At 42.1% G+C, this 15,369-nt stretch overlaps 1 protein-coding gene across 18 annotated transcripts in view; it reads right to left on the reverse strand.

Moving 5' to 3' along the window:
• The window catches only part of LOC139612867 (uncharacterized), a 32,833-nt gene extending 19,154 nt beyond the window's left edge, over positions 1-13,679 (reverse strand). For 7 of the 18 annotated variants that reach the window (XM_071468982.1, XM_071468980.1, XM_071468981.1 and 4 more), the window contains exons 1-8: positions 10,235-10,478; positions 2,980-4,271; positions 2,197-2,481; positions 1,962-2,066; positions 1,724-1,842; positions 948-1,166; positions 651-738; positions 113-265 (exon numbers count right to left, since the gene is read on the reverse strand). In XM_071468982.1, the coding sequence (XP_071325083.1) occupies positions 113-265; positions 651-738; positions 948-1,166; positions 1,724-1,842; positions 1,962-2,066; positions 2,197-2,481; positions 2,980-4,271; position 10,235 (2,262 nt within the window). In that variant the 5' untranslated portion in view covers positions 10,236-10,478. Of the gene's footprint in view, positions 1-112; positions 266-650; positions 739-947; positions 1,167-1,723; positions 1,843-1,961; positions 2,067-2,196; positions 2,482-2,979; positions 4,272-10,230; positions 10,479-11,338; positions 11,497-13,536 lie in introns of those variants that run through there. The other 11 variants (XM_071468983.1, XM_071468984.1, XM_071468978.1 and 8 more) reach the window with 7 other exon arrangements.
• Positions 13,680-15,369: the final 1,690 nt, after the last annotated feature.

Raw genomic sequence — 15,369 nt, forward strand, 5'->3', positions numbered from 1 at the left:
AGAAATATGTATGTATATATATATATATACACACACACACACACACACACACACACACACACACACACACACACACAAGAAAACAGAATGTCAAAAGTAAGTTCAGATTTACCTCTGACGGCCGGATCTTGATAAAGAAGCTGCTGCGTTTGTAAGAGATCTTGAGCACTTTGGGCCAAGGGAAACGATTGATCCTCAGTTTGTCCTTGTAAACCATCAGACCACTGGAGCAAACCCCCAGTGTAATGTCAACACCATCCAGATCCTGCATACACAAAAATACATGTGATATTGTATCACTGCACATTGTCACCATTACCCCACACTTCCAGTAAACGGTCACTGGGTGGCAGGCTTTCTTACAATATGAGGGAGTTTGAGGTCATGGAGTTTGAAATGTTATTAATCTCCAGTTTTTTCTGAAAGGGGGCTGACATCAATTTTGTAATTAAAACTGGGATGCTGCTGATGTAATACAAGCATACTGCTGCAAAATAATGATGTGCATTTTAAAAATTAAAGGAAGTTGGTACATATTTGAACTGGGGATTCTGGCATTTTAGAGTTTTAATTACAAAACCTGCATCACCAGTTAACCCATAAAGTATGAATCTATGCATGTAACATAATAAAAAAAACAAACACCCTACCTTGGCTTGGTGTAGGTCAACTCCATACATGGCGAGTTTCTTGGCATTTTCCAGAAACAACATGTCTGCTTGGGCTGGACTCATTGACCTGGAAGCACGCAGATGATAAGAGTCTTTCAAAAGACATATTTTATTGTCAGGAATATTTGAAAGACTGGTCGAAAACACTGAAGATGCAGAGGCCCTGCACAGTTTCTATCCGTTAAATTATGCTTACTCCCACTTGATGAAAGTTATGTTAACTTAAGACAGCCATTGCTGTGTTGCACCAATCAATGCCCATCCTTTTTTGATTACCTGTATGTGCGATGCAACTCCATCACTTTGTCCTCCAGCTCTTTGGTTTGTCCGGGGGCCAGGTTCAGATCCTTAACATAATCTGTTCCATGTACTTCTGGGTCATACTCCCCAAGCTCTGACTGGGCTGCGTAGGAACCCAGCAAGGATAGTGTGACAAAGGAGCAGGGAAGAACACCGCGCATAATGTCCTTCCTCAGTTGGAGACACAGAAAGTACCTGGAGAAAATGAACACGGTGAAAGAAAAAATAACTTCATTAGAAATACACACTTTCTGTGAGTTAGAAGGCCGAGATAGCTCTCATGTCTGCATGCCAAATACAAAGCTAAAGCCAACTAAGCAGCTGGGTTAGCTTAGCATAAAGGGGGTAGACAGCTATCCTGGATCTGTCCAAAGTTTAAAAAAAAAAATTGCCTACCAGCACCACTCACTAAGACTGATTTATCAACATGTTTTGAACACGTTTTGAAGTCTTGTCATTACTGAAGTTGCCAGCCAAGAAATAGTTACAGCACACGACTGCCCATGAATCCACAGCTTTGATACAGATGCAACAAACGCAACAAATCTGCAACAAATCTTAATACTGAGCTGTAGAGGCTAAGGCTAGTGCTTCCACTTGCTTTCAGTCTTTATGCTAAGCTAAGCTAACCAGCTGCTGGCTCAAGCTTTATGTTTAACCAGCAGCAATGAGAGTGGTATCAATCTTCTCATCCAACTCTCAGCAAGAAAGGGAATCGACAGAAGTATTCCTTTAACACTAGAGACATTCACCTGGTGAGGTCTTCGGTAAGCTGTGCTGGATCGGGTGGGTAGAACTTCACGTTGAATGTGAACTCATAGGCAGCACCTGAAACCTGTTTCCGGATCTCTTTTGTGGGTTCCAACCACGTCTGCGGAAAATAAAGGAAAAAAATGACAGACTGCTCGCAACCAGTTTCTTGCCAGTGTCATGTAAAAGATGTGGTTGTGCTTCACATAAAAACTACAGGAGGATGAAAAAACCGCCTACCTTGCCAGTTGGGGTTTCCCAGATAGTGAGGCCGAAGTAATCTTTCTCCAGCAGGTTGACATGGTCACACACCTTCGTCAAAAGTTCCTGGCCTTTAGCATGTTTCTACATGACACAGGCACAAAGACAGACAGTGGGTAAGATGTATTATTGAGTCTTCACAACAATTTAATCTTTAACTGGAGAGACAGCCATTACACAAACACAAGAGAGCATACGGTAATTTGTCTCTTACATCAAGCTCACACTCAAACTGAGTGTCATCCAGTAAGGTAACTTTGCATTGCATGGTTTTCTGACGTTTGGAGCCTTTAGCCTCTTCTGTGTTCTTCTCTGTCTTCTTTTCTTTTGAAGGCTTCTCCTTCTTCGCCTCCTCCTTTGCCTTTTCCTCTCCTTTGACTTCCTTCTCTTGTTCTGCTGGTTCTTCCTCCTTTTTCTCTGTGTCCTCCTTCTTTCCTTCTTCCACTACTTCAGGCTCCTTCTTTATCACAGCTTCTTCCTTGTGGTCCTCTTGAACTGGCTGGTAGAGTCAACAAAAGACATTTGCAAAGTATGTCAAATACAGATGAAAAGAATGTGGAAGGACACAATGTACTGTTTTGTTTTTTTTTTATGATGACAGCACTATAATTAAACTGCAGATTCTGAGTAAACAGCAAATACACTGCTGTTGACAGTTCAAGTTCAAAGCAGCGTGGATCATTTTGGCTTCAGACCAAGCTTTCAGCTCAAGCCAGCATACTTACTTTCGCTGAGCAAGCTGCCCACAACATTAAAAATTCATTGCAAGGAAAAGAAAAACACATGCTCCTCTACTACAACTCAATCTGCAGTATGAATCTGTATGCAGGAGGGCTCTGTTTTTCGTGTGTATCTGCAGAAAGGTGGCAATATCTAATGTTGACATGAGCGTGGTCTCAACCCTCTCATATAACTCTCAGCAAGAAAGCAAATAATCATATTTCCCTAAATCCTGATCTAATCAGTGAAGAGTAATATTAGTCAGAGTCTGGCTCACCTGCGTCTCCGTGCTGCTGATTGACTGCTGATCAGGAGCCTGTTCGGTGTCTGGCTCAGTTTTAAGCTCAGGCTCTGGAGCAGCAATCGGTGCCTTCACCTGCTCCTCACTTGGCCCTTTCACCTCCTTCTTTCCTTTGTTCTTCCCCTTCTCTTTTTTCTTCCCCTTCTCCTCTTCCTTCTTCTGCTTTTCCTCTGGTTTTTCCTCCTCCTTTTCCTTCTTTGCCTCTTCTTTCACCTTCTCCTCTTCTTTCTTTTTTGACTCCTCTTTTGGTTTCTCCTCCTCTTTCTTTTTTGCTCTCTCCTCTTTCACTTTCTCCTCCTCTTTCTTTTTGGTTTTTTCCTCCTCTTTCTTCTTTGCTTTTTCGGCCTCTTTAGTTTTTTCGTCTTCTTTCTTCTTTGCTTTCTCTTCCTCTCTCTTCTTTACCCTTTCTTCTTCCTCTACTTTCCTCTTTGCTTTTTCCTCTTCCTTCTTCTTTACCTTTTCTTCTTTTTCTTTTTTCTTTGCCACTTTCTTGTCAACTTTTTCGTCCTCTTTCTTTCCGACCTCTGCCCCTTTTTCTTTAACTTCAGCAGTCTCCTTTTCTTCTTCTTTAGTCTCCAATGTTTCCTCCTTCTTTTCTACAGTTTGCTGTGCTATCTCCTCCTCTTTTTGCTCCTCTTTCTTTTTTACGTTTTCCTCGTCCTTTTTCTCCTCGTCCTTTTTCACTTTGTCCTCATTTTTCTCCTCTGCTTTCTTCTTGGCTTCTTTCTTTTTCTTTTTACTGCCCTTCTTCTCAACTTTTTCTTCCTCTTTCTTTTTATCCTCTTTTTGTTCTACCTTTTCTTCTTTCTTTTGCACTTCTTTCACCTCAGGTTTCTCCTCCTCCACTTTAGCCTCCTTCTCTTCACTTTTCACCTCTTCCACTTTCTCCTCTTCTGTCTTGTCAGCTTTTTTGTCTTTGTCTGCCTTTTCCTCCCTGGCTTTCTCTGCCTCAAAGCCCTCTCCCTCAGAGCACTGCGAGCGGCGTTTGAGGAAAGATGAGAAGAGGCGAGACAGGCCTTTGCCAGCAGAGGTTCGGGTACGAGGCTTCAGCTGCTCCTCCTCAGGGGAGGTAGCTATGTCAGCTGGCCCAGGCTCAGAGGCCTGCCCCTGGGCCTTCTTGCTCGACTGCTCCCCCTCTGGCTCAGACGCTGCCGACTCTGGCTTCTGTTTGTTCTCTGGTTCGGGTTTGGGCTCGGCGCCGCTGGCTTTCTGCTTTCCCTCAGTGTCCGCCTCACTCACTGCACTTGCCTCTGTTGTCATGGTAGCCACTGGGAAGGAGAACAGAAGGGAGTCAGAGATGGAGAAAGGTCACTGTGCTGTACTGAGTGTGACAGTGCACAGCACGGCTATACTTGGAACACAACAAACAAGATTAGGAGCAGAGGACTATTAGCCTGTGTGTAGGAAACATTACATATCACTTTCTTGTGAATGTCACTAAATCGCTAATGTTCATGTTCAAGGACAATCTACTGGTAAAATTTGGTGCTTTCTCTCTTTTATATCTTTGTGTGAATTTATTTTACTTTGTGACTTTTGGTTGGACAAAAGCAATTTGAGGAGTGATTTTTTTTTTACAACTTTATAGATCAAAAAATTGATTTATGAATTTAAAAAATAATCAGCAGATTAATCAATAATGAAAAAAATTTGTTAAAACTACAGACAACAAAACAAACAATACTCAAAAATCAAAAACAATAATAATGTTGTTGTGTTAAATCTCAAATGACAAAAGAACAACTCTGAATTTGTTTTGATGGCTTTTCTCAATACACGGCAATGATGAAGCAGGAAATATCATCTTTTATCATGCAAACAAGCTTATCTGTATGCATGCTTCACCATTCTCACTTAATATTTCATCATTTTAGCCGCTGCTCTAATCAAAAGCAATTTAGCTTAAGCAGTTTGTACAATAAGTAATTTACATTGCTATTTAAATGTATTGTTTGCTGCCTACTCTGAGACTCATTCCATAAAACATGAAGCCAACTGCCACATACAGATTATATTCCAACTCAAACACACCCACCGACTCACACATACACAGACATCACTTCACCACACAATAGCCTTCCTTGTTGAAGAGTGTCTGTGTCTACATGGAGTTCTGAGGGCAAGCTCTGCCTATCACAGACTCATTAAATCTCACTGACACAAAGGAGGCATTTTGCTCTGGAGCTGCCCATTAGCACCGCCCAGATCGTCCTCGCCAAGCATCCCCTGTCATCTAAGGCATCTGCATACACACAGAACTAGGACTGGGTGATAGGGTGATGTACACCATGATATAAAAAGGCAACTCTCAACTTCTCAATACCTTTTAAAGTGATGTAGCTATTTCGTTAATATTTCTGGGTGGATTAGGCCTTTGTGGGCAGTGATGAAAACCAATCACTGGGACTGCTTTATTGCAATATAGGAATTTGTATAACTTTTGCACAGACGTAAAGCAGAATCTGAATTCATCAGGTATTTAATTTGCGAGATTAGTCAAAATTTCTTCCTGTCTAGTTATTTTATAGATTAAAAGTTTTTAAACATATATATATATATATATATATATATATATATATACACGTATTGATATCTGTAAATGCCTTTAAAAAATACCTGTAGTGATTGGCTTGTATTTTATCCAAATCATCTACTTCTAGACAGAACATTTACCACAAGTAGCAGTAGACATTTTACCTCCTGTCCCTTTCAACCCAACTGTACAGTAGTTATGGAAGATAACAAGACTGTTGTCAGTAAATAACAAACCCCACTAAATTACCTATTATCTTTGGTATGACTCAAAGTCACAGTACTCGGGTGTTTGAGTTTAATGAACATGACTTTGATTCAACGGTGTGGCAGCGAGACGACTAATTGGTATATTTAGAAACTTCTAACCAGCTGATCAAGAACAACTGATACTGCAGGTATTGTGCAATCACACACACACACACACACACACACACACACACACACACACAGACACACACAGACACACACAGACACACAGACACACAGACACACAGACACACACACCTCCTGAGCAAGATTTATCAGTTCCAGTGGCTCACATCACAATTAGTTCTTAACTTTAATGAGACAGATACGCATCCCGTCTGGACTAGGCCTTGTCTAATTGGTGACTAATGTGGCTGTGTTTGTCCCCTCCATATGTAGTTCAAGTCCTACTCTGGCTTGTATGGAGTGGGGAGAGGGGGAGGGTAAGCGCTAGACAGACAAGCAGGCCAATCTTCCAGATGTACAGGGCCGCCCAAAAGGGTGCAGCCTGGCCCTCTATACCATACACTTCCTGGTGGCACTACAGGACAGCGGGGGGGGGGAGGGGGGGGGGGGGGGTACACACACAGACCAAATCCTCTTTCGCCTTCCCATTGTTTGTGTCCAGTGACCAATAACTGTGCTGCACACTATTACTAATCCTGCCTTCCCTTCCCCCCACAAGACCCCCCATAGGCCTGTTCCCTAGGTCACCACACACACACACACACACACATATGCACACACCGGTATGCATCAATGCTCACGGGCTCCTCTGGGTCTTTTAATGCTCTGTCATCTCAATTCTGATTGTCAGGAAACAGACATGCTCCTAATGGACCAGCTGAGCTTGGGTCTGCTGCCTACTCCATTTTGTGTTGCCTATCTAACATCTCTGCTATCAGCCAGCTGAGCAGGAGGACTGATTGAGACAGCGGCAGCCGCACCGCAGGATCTCTCAATATAGCATCAATCTCTCATAATACTAAGCATATTTCTTTTTTAGTGTAGAGGTAATTAGATGAAATATCGCTGTACTGTGAAAAAAAAAATCTGCCCTCAATATTCCATAATTAGTGTCTCTAATGAGCTAAATTATAGATGAAGTAGGCCACCCTCTGGCAAGAGTGAGCTCGCGAAGAGCTGCTGGATCAGGTGCAGGGCTGGGGTTGATCAGGATCTGATTTAAAGTTTACTTATATGACTTTTAATTGAATCTAATGTTCCCACAGTAAGATCATTTGAAATTTGAAGAGCTTTGATTTGACTCAGTGAATTTCACTCAAGGGAAAGAGTGTGGAATGAGACCGCATTTAAATTGACTTTTAAGGATCAAGTGACTTGCATTTTGAGGAAATGTTTTATCTTATATGCTTAAATTTAAGGAACACTAACAGTGGGAGCTACAATTTATTAAAAGTTCTCATTAAAATCATGAAAAAAAAGTTTTTAAATTGATGCTAACCCATTGCTTTGACTGCTACTAACATCAGATCTCACTCTTATTCCCCACTACCCCAAGTCATCAGGTTTAAAATGAGGAATCTGTCTAGATACCAAAGGCTTGCCAGTGATGCTGCAGTGCTGCTGTGCGTGTGTTGGTGTGTGAATATGTGTGTAATGAAAAGAGACAAGAGAGCTGAATGGGGAAGAGCTTGCAGAGGAGGAGAAGGAGGAGGTATAGTATATAAATAGCTACATGTGCTCAGGATGCAGGGACTCATTAGTTATCCTTTACAGACAAGCTCATATCTATTTCTGTTCACAGTGTACTGCACCGACATGCATATGCACATGTGCATACATGTGTGCACAGCCACAAACATGCACAGTATTAAATTTACAACCTTGTTTTTAAGACTTCACTGCCCCAATCTTATCAACATTAGCCACTGAGTTCCACAGTAAGTTTACCTTGTAGGAATACTAGGACATAAAAAAAGCATGTTTCCTGGGTACTGAGAGAAGGCTTAAGGAATTAGAAGGAGTTTAGAGTTAATCAGCCCCCAAGTGACCAAGTAAGCTTATCTCCATCTATCTACCTGCCTACAGTATCTATCTCACTGTCTCCCTCCACTCTGGTTCTTTGTCTCTCAGTCTGTGTGCATCTGTGTGGGAGAGAGAGAAGAGCTGGCAGAAGGACAGTGGCGATCAGCTGTGCTGATTCATGGTTTTATGTGGAGCCCCGCCTACCTGGCTGAAAATCAACAGAAATGAACTGAAGGCCAAGATATCAGTCCTCTGGCCACATGGCGGCTCCTATTAACCTCTCTAAGTAAACACAGACACACATGCCAACATACAAGCTAGCATGTGTTTGGCTGTTCATATATTCAGTTAACACAAAATGGACAAGACATATGTAGAGAGAATTCAAAATGTGATCAAACTTTGAATCAAACACTGTAATCAGGGATTCACCACTCCCCTGTGTGGACTGGGGGATACTCAACCAAATGGCATTAGGCTACAAAGGTTTATTTGAGTCTAGTTCTCTGTGTAAATCTACACCAAACCCAGTGCTAAAATAATCAATACACACAGATGGTCTCTGAGCCTGATGGTGTAACATGAACCAACATGGGAAAAGAATGAAGTAGCTTGATTGATTTACTGTGGTCAGCCTGAAAGCAATTCTGAATCCATTTCCAACATCACCTCAGCCAAAGCCCACTGTATATCTGTACATCAGTGCACATTATGGAGGAAGCGTTTTTTTATGTTGGATACACATAAAATCCAGATCACCATTCATTCACTCACAATCTAAAATGAGTACTGTATTGTTACCCAATTTCCAAAATTGTAATCCAAATAATTCTGCAATTGGATCTCAGAATTATTTGAATGTAGAAGAAGTTTTATTTTTTATTTTTTTAAAGTTGAGTCAAATTCACAGTATCTCTTTTTCATGAGGAAAAGAGCAGAAGAATCTGTTGTGGAGTCCGTTGCCCATTTAGTAACGCTCACACAACAGAGTAGTAGTCTAACTGCACGAATGCATCATAACTCCCAAAAGAGGATTAACACCAGCAAGCTCTTCTGGGACCTTGATGACCTCACTCTCACACAGCAGAGCCAAAAACATCCTTCAACATCACTTCAGCAGCTCTGTGTTCACAACACTGCTGATTCAGCAGCACAGGAGAGCACCCCGAGCACCCAGGTCTTATCTCTTCCATTTTTTAACCTCTGTGTTTGCTTGTGTTGCTCGTGCAAGCACTTGCCAGTCCAACTGCATTAATGCCACCTCTGTCTCATCCTTCCTATGTCATATCTGCAGCGCTTCATAAAAGATTATCTGACTATATATATCCAGCAGTATCATCAATGGAGATGAGGCTTATTGGATGAGTTTCTCCTAAGTGCGTTATGGGTAGTACAGGCATGTGTGCACACGGAACAGACACATATTCACATACGTTGCCCTCCAGCAAAGATGGATATTTTTAACCCACACACTCCTCTTGGGGTAAAAGCAAATCATGTCAAGCAGAAAATGAAATCCAAAATCAGAGCCATCTCTGAAACAGCATGAAAAAAAAGCAACAAACATCTGTACATCTCTGCAGACATATTCTTGGAAATAGCTATAACACACCGTACAGAGAATAACATGCTGACACAAGGAAACATACGTGCATCACCTGGAACAATATGTATGATTTAGGGTAATGAAATATGACAATAATGTCAGCTCCTGTCAGTTCATAATCTTAATTTAGGACATTTTTCTCCTATGCACCTTACTGAATGTTATCTATACAGTACTTTCATGTGAAGATAAGCCATTCCCAGATAGAAAGCACTGAGGCTCAACTGGCAAATACAAAAAATAAAATAAATATATATATACATATATTTACCATACGATCATCATCATTCACCAATTTTAATAGGCGTAACCTAAAAATAATAATAATAATAATAATAATAATAATAATAATAATAATAATAATAATAATAATACCGCCTACTTCGTGTAGTCTTGATTAAAAAAAAAGTGAGCTTTACTAATATGTGCAAACTGAGCGCCCTTTTTAGCAGCGTGATAACTTGCCTGCCCATTCATTTTCATAAAAACGACGCACACGCATGACGAAAACACATCGCTGCCTCCGCTAACCCGGGCCGCTCTTAATTCATAGGGATGTTGTTATCAGGCTCCTCGGCTATTTTAAATCATAAAGGCTATATAATTTTAATGTGCCTTAACAAACCATCGTTTAACTGCCGCATGGCAACAGAGCGTAATACGACTTAAATTCCCAACTTTTTTTTTTTTTTTAAATCAAAACGTGAAAGGAGTCGTGGGCTGTGTCGGAGCAGCGTGCCGGGGCATTTAAACAATCTGTGTATGAAAATGGCGCCGAATGAACAACAAAACAAATAAACACCAACTCGTCTCCATCAGCGCAAGGGACAGAAATCTTAAATGTGGCTTACCTACTCTAGAATTTGCATCAATGGGGAAGCAAACGGCACAAAATCCGTCAGAATCCTATATTCCGCGGGTTCAGAGGAGGAACAATGTTGCGGAGCCACACATGCTTTGTTGTGCTGAACGTGTCCGACGCTCGTAAAGGGGTGGAGTCTCGCACTGAGGCTTGGACCTGAGGTGACCAACTGAGACCCGACCGGCGCGCTTCACAGCCGCACGCCCAGGTGGAGGAGAAGGGCGCAGCTTTTAACGCAGTGCAACGAGAACCGCTTCTCCTGCTCGAAATGTAAACCTGTGTTGCAGGAACACGGGTTTTAATATGAAAACGCTGCAGTGATGCAAGACTGAAAAACAAGGGGTAGCCCATTAACTGTCAACATCTGCAGATGAATGACTGATTTATACCAACGTTCATGTGTATTTTTACATTTTTCTGCTACTGACAGTAGATATTTGCAGTAATTGTCCACTTTTAATTCACAACTCATCACTATTTTGGAACAATGCACAAAAGCCCCATTACAAAAATTCCCAACAGGCATGGAGGAAGGCGTGCCAGAGAGTGCAGTCATTAGCACAGTACAATGTCCAGAAAGAGGCGGGAGGCAGAGAGGCAACAGGAATACTCTTGAGAGTCTTGCCCAGTCTTTTCAAGCGCCAACGCGGTGCATTCATCTGCACAGTATGAGGGTGTCAGGACTACAACCCTGAGCCAGTTGGGGTGATACTGACAGAGGCACAGTTTTAAATCCACAAGGAAATAAGTACCAGCTGAACATGGCATGTCCAACGACAGAATATCTTATCCAAGTCTAAGAATTCTCATGTGCATCTGATCATGTGCACTCACACACATACAAGCTGTCTTTATGGACCCCGGCATGGTCCCCACCCATCTGCCTGACCCCATTAGGGCCATACAGCTCACAGGCAGAGGGGGGAAGTAAAGGGGGTTCATTATTCTCTAAACCACACGGGGTAAGGCACCATCACCTTTGTCTTGCAGAGACAAGTTCATGTGGCATGCACAGCATAAATTGTCCAGAAATGACATGTGAGACACATGTCATTTCTGGACAATTTAGCCTTAATTTAGCCTTAATTTAGCCTTACCGGTTTAAAGGTTGCTCCACAAATCCGATGATTTAGATTGTTAGAAAGTCCAAAGCAGTAAACAAGAGAAACGAGAGACGCCAAATGAAACGAGAGGAAACAGAAAATATCTCTCAAGCATGGTGAGAGTCGATAAGGGCATTTTTCTTCTTTAGACTTTGATCACAGAGCAAAGTGACGACATATCAGCAGCACAACATTGCTCAGACTGGTGGTGTTAAACATTTACTAAAACATAACACATTTACAGGAAGACTTCGAATTTTGGTTGTAGTTCATTCATGCAGTTTCTGTTTCCTCTGCTTTATGAGAAAGTCATAAAGACATAGGAAGCGCGAGGAAGAGACACAAAGATTATATGAAACTACTGGTGTTGCCTCCAGTTGCTTAGGAACCCCTGCCCTGTGCTGACTGCAAGGAGCAGGTGTTGAGCTGGACCCAGGAGAGGGCGGAGAGACAGAAAAGAGTGGGGAGGAGGAGAGGAGCAGCACTCACAGACCCACAGTCCCTCGAGACAGTGACAGACTGGAACCACAGACTCTGAGACGACCCACTCACACACAGCAGACACACCCAAAACACTGATGCACATTTTCTGTTTCCCCCGCTACTCTTCCTCATTTGTTCAAAAGCATGGGTAGACACGCACATATGATGGTGCAGTGTATTACTCCAGCTGAGTGCACTGGGGTTATGTTTGTTCGGAACATCTTTATCCCTCTCTGGCTCCATCACTCAATGATTACATAATGTCCCATACCACTTCCATCAGATTCATCTCTCTTTGGTTTTCACTTCTGCATCTGGGTACGCATCACTCACACCGCACCACCTTTCCTCCCTCCATATCTGATGTAAAACAACATGTGCTGCTTTGAAAAATGCTTTAAATATGAATTTTGAGTGCATATGATGGAGGCATGATTGCAGGGGGTTTTATTTGTGCTCAGAATCGGAGCTCTCAAGAGCACTGATGGGATAGATGGTAACAGGGCATCAATATTCATAGTGCACCATTATGTTATTAAGAATTTATGAACCAGGAATGTTCCATGTTTCCGCCCCTTTGTGCCAGCAGACACGTTGCCCCCACTTCTTGTTTCAGGCCAAGTTTGAATTCTCTCATCCCTCAGAGACTTTAAATTACACGGCATGATGTTTCTTCAAAAGGGAAGAGTGGGGTTTTGTAGATTAAGTGTGTCCTGTGCTACAACCTAACACTGAAAACAATGCAAAATGATAGATTGGAAATGAAAAGCTTACATGAATATGCAAACACTATTTTACTATTGTACCGAGTACTGGAGCTCACAGTACATTGAACAAACTGTAGCTGACATTCCAGGCCACCTAAGTACATGCTGCATGGTGGTTGATCAGCTGACGCTACTGTAAATGGCCAAGTTGTCTTAGTTCACACTGCCACCTGGTGGAGAGATGGTGACCTTATTAAGTTTTCACATGCATGTTGCTGATTGGACACTGGCTATATATCTATCTTTGTATCATACTTTACAAAATGTTCAACATTGCACCATAATTACACTTCTACTGTCTCCTCCACTTTCCAAATACACAGTGCAATCTGGATATAAATGTGTATTTTGAGTCATCTAAAGAAAAAAAAAAAAACTCCATGGTGAGAGTTAATTATCTGTCGTGAGAGATGGAATCCCCGCCAATCCCACTCTGCCTTAACATAGAGCTGTAATGCATGCTGGGAGCATGTGTTCACGAGAGATAAAGATATGTTTGCGTCCAGATGCCTGAGCGTGACACAGACACACCACCCCTCCCAAAACTAGTCTAACATGGGCACCAGCAGGTCAACAAAAACTGTAAACCATAGGCTAAATTCAGCTGCAAGCTCTCATCAGGATTCCTTCACAATGTCTTGTGCAAATCTGTTTGACCCTGAATATTTTTTTTTTTTTTATTGTAACTTAATCGTAAAATAAATTAGAACACTTTTTTAACCAGACACACCCACAGTGAATGCATGAATGCAGAAGATACAGATGAAGTCTACAAAAAAAAAAGAGAGGCCCACTGTGCACAAAAAAATAACTGTTACTCTGTAAACCTCAGGGCATTTCCCTCAGAACAATGCATACATGCAACTGTTCAGTGGGATCATCACTTCAACAATAGCTCAGATGTCTTTTTTTCATACAGCTCAAATGGTATTTGATACTCACATCATGTCCATGTAGAAGGTTATTGCACAATGCACGGTCAGTCCCGGACAGTGAGACCAGGTCAGAGGAAGACAGAGAGAGACAGGGAGAGAGTGTGTCAGTACAGTAAAATCCTCATTTTATCTATGTAACAAGACACATAATGGACAGTTAAATCTATGACGCAAAAGGTGCCTTAGCACATAAACCAAGGTTATAGTTGACCCAAATCAGTGAAGTCAAATTAATATTAGCGCAGGTTCTCTTTTAGATTTCTACCTCTGTTATCTGCATAATAAACAGACCTACACAAGTAACATCATTTCTATGTGGACCGTTGTTTGGCTTTGAAAGTATTGTTTCAGATAATTAGCCCGGATAGGGGATATATTTGGTTTATGAAGTGTTTGGAGCCCAGAGTGTCTGAGCAACAAACCTTCTGCAGACATTTCTGACCGTTTCTATCATGTACTCGGGCCACTACAGAAGGTTAGGAGCCCGGTCTCTTATTTCCTATGTAGGCTAACAGCACAAACATCCCTGACCTCGTCGTATTTGACATAATCCCTCTAAATACGGCGCAGTGAACTGTAAACGAACTGCTGCCGCGAGGAAATGAAAAAAACAAAACAAAACAAAACAAAAAAAAAAACTCGCTGAAAAAAAAAAAAAAGGTGTGTGAGATAAACACAATGACAATGTCTGAGGTAAGCGAGTCATACCTGAGCAGACAGATGTCTCCTCTGTGTGTTTTCTCCACCTTTAGTTTGGTGCCATAGTTCCGGTGTTTCCCTTCAGAGCAACTTGGAGACTATCGATCAGGTTTCCACAGAGAGAGAGAGAGAGAGAGACAGAGAGAGAGAGAGAGAGAGAGAGAGAGAGAGAGAGAGGCGGTGACGCAGCTACAATGACGAAGCACTAAGTAGTGATGGGTGGAGATCAGAGGTGGGACAGTTACCTCAATGCCTCATAGATTCCTTGTTCTTCTTTAAAGTATTGGCATACAGGTAGTCCCCGGGGAAGCAAGATGCATCAGTGCGAGGCGTTTTTGTTCAGGTGCAGTTTACTTCCTGCGCCACCAGTGGGAGAGTCCACGCTGCCTGAAAACGGATGGGGACGCTCCTCGGAAGAAGTTGAAGGAATAGCGCCCGCTGCTCTGTGCAAGGACAGGTGCCGCTCCCCTGCTGCATGGGTCTATATTCACACGAGTGCTTTCAGGATGAGGACCTGGGCACTAGAAGGACGTGTGGTCAAACATTAAGCTGTTGTTTAACTGCTCCCAGCTTTCTGTCAGTTTTACAGTGAGTGACCACAAACGAGTCTGGTATCAGCAAAGTCACACAGGCCCCCTGTTTGTGGAGTCGTGTCTGGTGTGCACAGTCTTTAGTCGTGGTTCCACACAGGGGCGCTGCGGTGTGTGTGTGTGTGTGTGTGAGGTGTGGAGCTGAAGGGAGGTTGCTGTTTAATATTTTTAGGAAACAATATGCAACAAAGTACACATATTTCTGTATTCATAAGGAACTAAACAGAAACTACTCTCTAACAGTTGCTCCTGCAACAAGTGCTTTCTGAATAAATGTGAACCAAGGATTAATAATAGATACTGATTGTTTTCCATATCTGATCAGTCACTTCATGTTCCTGGTTGGTAATAGATAAAGGGAGGTCACGCAACCATCTAACTATTTATTACTTCCTTTTAAAACACATTGGGTTCCCTCAAAAAAGAGGTAGAATGCATTATAAATATACACTGACATTAGCATCCCTTTCTATTAGCGTCTAATCAATAAAGTAGTGCTCCACACAAAAATCCTAGCTATGGTCCCATTTTAATGACCTTAGATATCTCCT

The sequence above is a fragment of the Trachinotus anak genome, unplaced genomic scaffold (assembly GCF_046630095.1).
Source record: "Trachinotus anak isolate AG129_WGS33_773 ecotype Australia unplaced genomic scaffold, CSIRO_AGI_Tana_v1 ptg000032l, whole genome shotgun sequence".
Taxonomy (NCBI): Eukaryota; Metazoa; Chordata; class Actinopteri; order Carangiformes; family Carangidae; genus Trachinotus; species Trachinotus anak.